General features: G+C 43.6%; 1 protein-coding gene across 1 annotated transcript; it reads left to right on the forward strand.

The window, feature by feature from the left end:
* Positions 1-2,070: 2,070 nt before the first annotated feature.
* On the forward strand, positions 2,071-4,803 carry LOC124119511. The gene is made up of 4 exons (XM_046482046.2): positions 2,071-2,837; positions 3,358-3,394; positions 3,675-3,779; positions 3,952-4,803. Exons 1-4 carry the CDS (start codon positions 2,148-2,150, stop codon positions 4,317-4,319), a joined length of 1,200 nt encoding a protein of 399 aa, XP_046338002.1. The 5' UTR covers positions 2,071-2,147; the 3' UTR covers positions 4,320-4,803.
* Positions 4,804-8,385: the final 3,582 nt, after the last annotated feature.

An 8,385-nucleotide genomic window follows, 5' to 3' on the forward strand; every position in this document is an offset into this window, starting at 1 on the left:
GCTCACAATAGTCTTAGTGCTAAGATCGTTTTGTGCAAGTGGGCCCAGTACTGTTGTATTGTACCGTACTATACAGAAACAGCAGTACCGCTGTGTCTTGCAGTACAACACTGTCAGCAACACCAGTACTCCTGTGTCGCACAGTACAACACTGTCAGCAACACCAGTACTGCTGTGTCGCACAGTACAACACTGTCAGCAATACCAGTACTGCTGTGTCGTACAGTACAACACTGTCAGCAACATCAGTCCTGCTGTGTCGTACAGTACAACACTGTCAGCAATACCAATACTATTGTATTGTACAATACTGTACAGAAACTCCAGTCCTGCTGTGTCGTACAGTACAACACTGTCAGCAACATCAGTACTGTTGTGTCGCACAGTACAATACTGTCAGCAACACCAGTACTGATGTGTCGTACAGAACAACACTGTCAGCAATACCAGTACTGCTGTATCGTACAGTACAACACTGCCAGCAACATCAGTCATGCTGTGTCGTACAGTACAACACTGTCAGCAATACCAGCACTGTTGTATTGTACAATACTGCATAGAAACTCCAGTCCTGCTGTGTCGTACAGTACAACACTGTCAGCAGCATCAGTCCTGCTGTGTCGTACAGTACAACACTGTCAGCAATACCAGTACTGTTGTATTGTACAGTACTGTACAGAAACTCCAGTACTGCTGTGTCGCACAGTACAACACTCTCAGCAACATCAGTACTGCTGTGTCGCAGAGAACGACACTGTCAGCAACATCAGTCCTGTTTTGTCGCACAGTACAACACTGTCAGCAACACCAGTACTGCTGTGTCGTACAGAACAACACTGCCAGTAACACCAGTACTGTTGTATTGTACAGTACTATAGAGAAACTCCAGTCCCGCTGTGTTGTACAGGACAACACTGTCAGCAACACCAGTACTGCTGTGTCGCACAGTACAACACTGTCAGCAACTTCAGTACTGTTGTATTGTACAGAACTATACAGAAATTCCAGTCCTGCTGTGTCGTACAGTACAACACTGTCAGCAACACCAGTACTGTTGTATTGTACCGTACTATACAGAAACAGCAGTATCGCTGTGTCTCGCACTACAACACTGTCAGCAACACCAGTACTCCTGTGTCGCACAGTACAACACTGTCAGCAATACCAGTACTGTTATGTCGCACAGTACAACACTGTCAGCAACACCAGTACTGCTGTGTCGCACAGTACAACACAGTCAGCAACATCAGTATTGTTGTATTGTACAGTACTGTACAGAAACTCTAGTCCTGCTGTGTCGCACAGTACAACACTGTCAGCAACATCAGTACTGCTGTGTCGCACAGTACAACACTGTCAGCAATACCAGTCCTGTTGTATTGTACAGTACTGTACAGAAACTCCAGCCCTGCTGTGTCGCACACTACAACACTGTCAGCAACATCAGTACTGCTGTGTCGCACAGTACAACCCTGTCAGCAACACCAGTACTGTTGTATTGTACAGTACTATACAGAAACACCAGTACTGCTGTGTCGTACAGTACAACACTCTTAGCAACACCAGTACTGTTGTATTGTACAGTACTATACAGAAACACCAGTACTGCTGTGTCGTACAGTACAACACTGTCAGCAACACCAGTAATGTTGTATTGTACAGTACTTTACAGAAACACCAGTACTGCTGTGTCATACAGTACAACACTGTCATCAATACCAGTACTGTTGTATTGTACAGTACTATACAGAAACACCAGTACTGATGTGTCGTACAGTACAACACTGTCAGCAATACCAGTACTGTTGTATTGTATAGTAATAAAAGGAGATTCACATGATCGCTTCTAACGCAGAACGCCGATGTGCCTCTGTGCTGTTAAGTATAACGTGTGTGTGTGTATGTCTTTCGTTTTCACTTGTAAGAAACCACGTTATGAAAGAATTCCTGCTTGAATTATTCATTGCTATAATGATGCTAAATATACATCAATGAGTCACATCGCTGGCTGTTACTTTCAATCCTGCGTCAGTTTAACAAGGAAATATTTCGGTAATATAAAAAGTTAGTACAGAATTGCCAGACCGGCATATGATGTACCTACGCGGAACACAGTAAGGCAGGCGTTACACTTCCCAGACACCAACATGAGCACTGAAAATACCACGGTTTTGATGGAACATTTGTTTGATGACATGACGTCAGAACCGACCCCAGACACGTCATTAGAGAGGGTGGATACATCTACTGAAACGGTTCCTGGCAGTGACTCCTCTACATGCCAGGTTCTCGACTCGAACTGTCAGCAACTTGACAACTGTGAGGACATGTATATGTCCCTGATATCCACGCCCGCCCGGACAGAGTCCAGTGTGGCAATCTACCCACACACAAACCAGCTGGCACTGACCTCCAGCTATCTAAATGCTCAGAACTCGCACACTAGTTCCTCTCTTACCGCGCACAAACCCAAGCATGGCAAGGGAAGAAGGCAGCATCGCCGGGGTTCTTCTGGTACACAGAGTCGTGTAGAGGATGTCAAACACAGCTACAAGAAACTGGAAATATGTTTTGCAGTGTTGTGTTTTTTCAACGTGTTAATGTTTGTGTTCTATATACTCACAAATCCTAAATACGGACCCTTCTTTTCCGATGACAAAGAAGACGATTTCTTTGAGACGGAGAGTGGCCAGCCTAAAACATTCAAGTTGTGCACCAAGTGTCAACCTTTAGAGGCCAAGGCTGGCTTCGACCTCTTACGTGACATCAAATCTACCAAGTATCCAGACCACTGCTGCTTCCGACGGGTTGACCAGCTGCTCGAGCTGATTGATGGGGTACGTAGTGAAGTCAATAGATTTATACCAGCACCGATAATGTTGGATGCAAATTAATTCTTTATTCTCATGAGATTGGGTTTCTTATGTTTTAATAAGTCGGTAAGATAATACACACCCGGACAGTAATATCCACCATCTAAATATTTCCACATCAGGCAATACTTTCGGAAACAATGTGCTAATCTTTGTTTACACACTCAAGTTGAATGCAGAGTCGATAGTTTGAGGACACAATTAGGAACTATTCCATGGCAATATTTACCGAAGTCCCCCTTCACTTGCCTCCCTGTCCTAGTGGTCATCTGGGGAAGACCAGGGTTCTTATACAAACTTTTCATCAAGTACCGGTGATGTCATTATCGTTTTTCAAACAGCAACTTTTAAGTTCGGAAGATATGAAAGTAAAGATATGCTACTTCATTTTTTCTTGGCGTATATAAACCTTCGATGGAGGTAGCTATAACCATTGTTAGCTGTTAACTTGCTTTGGAAAATATCAAAATGTTCTTTGTTTCAGTATGCTGAGATATATGTCGACCAAGAAGTAGGAAAAGGTAAGTACAGATTCATTACTTCTCATATAACCATGCAGGGCTCTACCATCACTATTCCTAATAAACATAGCAGGTGAAGTAACAGCCGAGCCATATAATACCACGTGAATATCATATTTATATTTATAAATGCCTCAGTTGTTCATCATGGCATCCAGATCTTCGGGGGTGCGGTGGGGTTGGGGTTGGGGTTGGGGCTGGGCATGCGGGGGGTTGGGGTTGTGAGGGTTGATGAATGTAAATACACAAGCATTAATCATGATGTATTTTCCCCACATAGTGCGTGATGAGGTGACATTCAACATGACCACTGGCATGAAGACAGGGGCCCCCGCCAACCGCCAAGTAGCCCTGGCTCACATGTACTACAAGGACACCGAGGAAGGTAAGTCAGCTGGTCAGGGTTAGGGGTAGTGTTAGAGGTATGTATGGAGATACATATATCATCACGTCTTTGTGCATGTGTTACAATAACATGAGATTAGACACGACATGGTGCATTAGCGTTCTTGCCATAGCTTTTGGTTCTGGGTATTGTATGTCAGTGTCTGTTGTAGAGAGGAGTCGGGAAGTGAGACCACTTCGATGGGAGACGCGGGGTGTAGACATCCTGTTGGTGGGTAGTATGAAGATGAGGGAGCAGAAACACCTGCAGGTGCTTCACACCGGCTACTACTACATCTACAGCCACCTGCAGCTCAAGGCAGGATTCCAACCCATCCATCAGGTCTTGAAGAATTTTAAAAAGGACACCGAGAAAAAACTACTGTACATGAAGCCCAGAAAGAACGAACATGTGTCCGAGCTGCAGGGAGTGTTCCACTTGGACGCAGGGGACCAAGTCACAGTGGCAGCGACAGATGAAGCCATCGAGTCCGGCCAAAGGAAGAACTACTTTGGAGTTTTCTTAGTGGGCCAACAGTAATAAACTTGCACAACTAGTCAAAAAGATAAATGTCAGACATGTTCACGGCAACTCGGAGAGGAAGTTTGACATACAAGTATAGTGTTTGACATAAAAGCGCAGTGTTTGACATACAAGTACAGTGTTTTGGCATTTTCCACGCTGTAGTACAATCGCCAGCAATATCTTTTCTTTAGAGAATGCGACGTATCGGTGTAGATGCTAACCCCTTTATGAAACAGGAAATGACTATGAATATCTGTTATAGTCGATTTAAATCATGGCTCCTATGTCTTTGACCATGGTCTAACTAATTGTATTGTTAGTTAAACACCACTGCATAATGACGGAATTTCTTTTTTTCCCCCTATCATTTATCTTGATGATAGAACAATTTCATGAAATACGTTTGTCGCAAGCGGGATTCAAACCCGCTAAGTCCGCACTCAAGGCTGACGTATGTCTTCTACATAGTCGATACACCGCTCTCAGTGCTGTGCCCAGCTATCAGTGCTGTGCCCAGCTATCAGACTATATATCTGACTGTAGGGTGTAGAAATACTGAGACACCAGTACATTTGCATATGAATGTACATATAAATATTTGTTTCTTGCTCAACTTCATAGATGCGTTGTTTTTTATTATATTTTAATATTATATATGAACATGTATTTGCTTAGAATAAACAATATAGTTTTGCAAGATTGACATTTTACTTTTGTTGACACAGCGCCACCCTGAAGTCCCCTGTGGCTGTCCCATTACCCGAATCTGAACTATGTATCTGACTCTGAATCACGTCTCATGTACAACTGTTGGTACTTCTACTATTGTTCCACTTCGTATTCCCTGAGTCAAGGTTGGTTGGTTGTTTTACGCCACACTCAGCAATAGTCCAGCTATATGACGGCGGTCTATAAATAATCGAGTCTGGACCAGACAATCCAGTGATTGACATCATGAGCATGGATCCGCGCAATTGGGATCGATGACATGCATCAACCAAGTCAGCGAGCCTGACCACCCGATCCCGTTAGCTGTCTCTTACGACAGCATAGTCGCCTTTTACGGCAAGCATGGGTTTCTGAAGACCTATTCTACCCCGGATCCTCACGGGTCCCTGAGTCAAGGATAAAATTGATAATGTTATGATATTGTCAAACATGGAGTCTGCTTCCTCTTCACATACAAGTATATCCGTGTGTGTAAAGCACAAGACTATGGACTATGGGCTAAGGACTTGGATTCCCACCAGTGTTTCTACTTCCTCATTAACTGCTGAGTATAACCAGGGCCAGTCATTCATTAGAGCAGCTGTAGAGTTCAGTGTGGCGAGGTGGTGACAAAACATGCCACTTGAGGATGTTCAGTTTAGTCACCGCAATGACATTGTCAAGGAAGTTCAAATCAGTAATCTTCTTTATATCACAAACACTGATGTGAATGTAGACAATAATCACTGGACATAAAATGATGTGGATGATTTTCATAATATTGTATGACTTGAAATTACCGGAATTTTGGGCTACTTAATGTTTACGTATTGGTGAGTTGAGGGTGACTAGTTGAATATGTACATTTGTTGGTGAGTAAATAGGGGCTATATAATGTCTGTGTATGTGTTGGTGAGTTCATAGGGGCTATATATAATGTCTGTGTATGTGTTGGTGAGTTCATAGGGGCTATATATAATGGCCGTCTATGTGTTGGTGAGTTCATAGGGGCTATATGTGATGTTTGTGTGTGTATTGGTGCTTTGACAATGGCTAGTTGACGCTGTGTATGCGACTTTATAGGGTCGTGTTCTCGAATAAAACCGCTCTTATTTCAATGATTTGTCAAGGAAGATGAAACTAATTCAACGGTTAAAACACATTCACCCGATGGCTATCCTTGTACATGTCAAACATACAGGACGGAAGCATGACACTATCATGCTAACCTTGCCACCAGTCATGTTACTTGTTACTTCATACAGGAGAGTGAGTTCATCCCTCAATCAAAAAGTGAAAAGAAACCATCGTATGCACATCAGAACAAGATGAGAATGTGTAGAGTACACGTGTTCAATACAAGTAAATCTGCTTTATTTTCAATTGCCATTTCGAAAAAAAGAAGCTCTCATTGTTGAAAACGCAGGAAGAGTAACATACACGACTCTCCGGGTCCTTCACAAAAAAAAACCTGTCTACCTGTTGCCACTTCGATTTTTACAAATTGAAAACTTAAAAATGGTCCTCTCACAGACATGACCTAAACCAGGTCCTCTCACAGACATGACTTAAACCTGGTCCTCTCACAGACATGACCTAAACTTGGTCCTCTCACAGACATGACTTAAACCTGGTCCTCTCACAGACATGACTTAAACCTGGTCATCTCACAGACATGACCTAAACTTGGTCCTCTCAAAGACATGACCTAAACCTGGTCCTCTCACAGACATGACTTAAACCTGGTAATCTCACAGGCAAGATTTAAACCTGATCCTCTCACAGACATGACTTAAACCAGGTCCTCTCACAGACATGACCTAAACCAGGTCCTCTCACAGACATGACTTAAACCTGGTCCTCTCACAGACATGACCTAAACTTGGTCCTCTCACAGACATGACTTAAACCTGGTCCTCTCACAGACATGACTTAAACCTGGTCATCTCACAGACATGACCTAAACTTGGTCCTCTCACAGACATGACCTAAACCTGGTCCTCTCACAGACATGACTTAAACCTGGTAATCTCACAGGCAAGATTTAAACCTGATCCTCTCACAGACATGACTTAAACCTGGTCCTCTCACAGACATGACCTAAACTTGGTCCTCTCACAGACATGACTTAAACCTGGTCCTCTCACAGACATGACTTAAACCTGGTCCTCTCTAAGACATGACCTAAACTTGGTCCTCTGACAGACATGACCTAAACTTGGTCCTCTCACAGACATGACCTAAACGTGGTCCTCTCACAGACATGACTTAAACCTGGTCCTCTCACAGACAAGATTTAAACCTGATCCTCTCACAGACGTGAATTAAACCTGGTCCTCTCACAGACGTCGCTTGGGCCTGGTCCTCACACAGACATGACCTAAACTTGGTCCTCTCAAAGACATGACTTAAACTTGGTCCTCTCACAGACGTGATTTAAACCTGGTCTTCTCACAGACATTACTTAAACCTAGTCCTCTCACAGACATGACTTAAACCTGGTCCTCTCACAGACATGACTTAAACCTGGTCCTCTCACAGACGTGAATTAAACCTGGTCCTCTCACAGATGTCGCTTGGGCCTCGTCCTCACACAGACATGACCTAAACTTGGTCCTCTCAAAGACATGACCTAAACTTGGTCCTCTCACAGACATGACCTAAACCTGGTCTTCTCACATACATAACTTAAACCTAGTCCTCTCACAGACATGACCTAAACCTGGTCCTCTCACAGACATAACTTAAACCTGGTCCTCTCACAGACGTGATTTGAACCTGGTCCTCTCACAGACATGACCTAAACTTGGTCCTCTCACAGACATGACCTAAACTTGGTCCTCTCACAGACATGACTTAGACCTGGTCCTCTCACAGACAAGATTTAAACCTGATCCTCTCACAGACATGACCTAAACTTGGTCCTCTCACAGACATAACTTAAACCTGGTCCACTCACAGACAAGATTTAAACCTGATCCTCTCAAAGACGTGAATTAAACCTGGTCCTCTCACAGACGTCGCTTGGGCCTGGTCCTCACACAGACATGACCTAAACTTGGTCCTCTCAAAGACATGACTTAAACTTGGTCCTCTCACAGACGTGATTTAAACCTGGTCTTCTCACAGACATTACTTAAACCTAGTCCTCTCACAGACATGACTTAAACCTGGTCCTCTCACAGACATGACATAAACCTGGTCCTCTCACAGACATGACCTAAACCTGGTCTTCTCACATACATAACTTAAACCTAGTCCTCTCACAGACATGACTTAAACCTAGTCCTCTCACAGACATGACCTAAACCTGGTCCTCTCACAGACATGACCTAAACTTGGTCCTCTCACAGACATAACTTAAACCTGGTCC

The sequence above is a fragment of the Haliotis rufescens genome, unplaced genomic scaffold (genome assembly GCF_023055435.1).
Source record: "Haliotis rufescens isolate VD_foot unplaced genomic scaffold, xgHalRufe1.0.p SCAF_9, whole genome shotgun sequence".
Taxonomy (NCBI): Eukaryota; Metazoa; Mollusca; class Gastropoda; order Lepetellida; family Haliotidae; genus Haliotis; species Haliotis rufescens.

Excerpts from the sequence above, each read along its gene's own strand:
- LOC124119511 (XM_046482046.2), top strand. The coding sequence starts at position 2,148 with ATGAGCACTGAAAATACCACGGTTTTGATGGAACATTTGTTTGATGAC. Across the intron at positions 2,838-3,357 it reads TGCTCGAGCTGATTGATGGG|TATGCTGAGATATATGTCGA; the intron begins GTACGTAGTGAA and ends TCTTTGTTTCAG. Across the intron at positions 3,395-3,674 it reads CGACCAAGAAGTAGGAAAAG|TGCGTGATGAGGTGACATTC; the intron begins GTAAGTACAGAT and ends TTCCCCACATAG.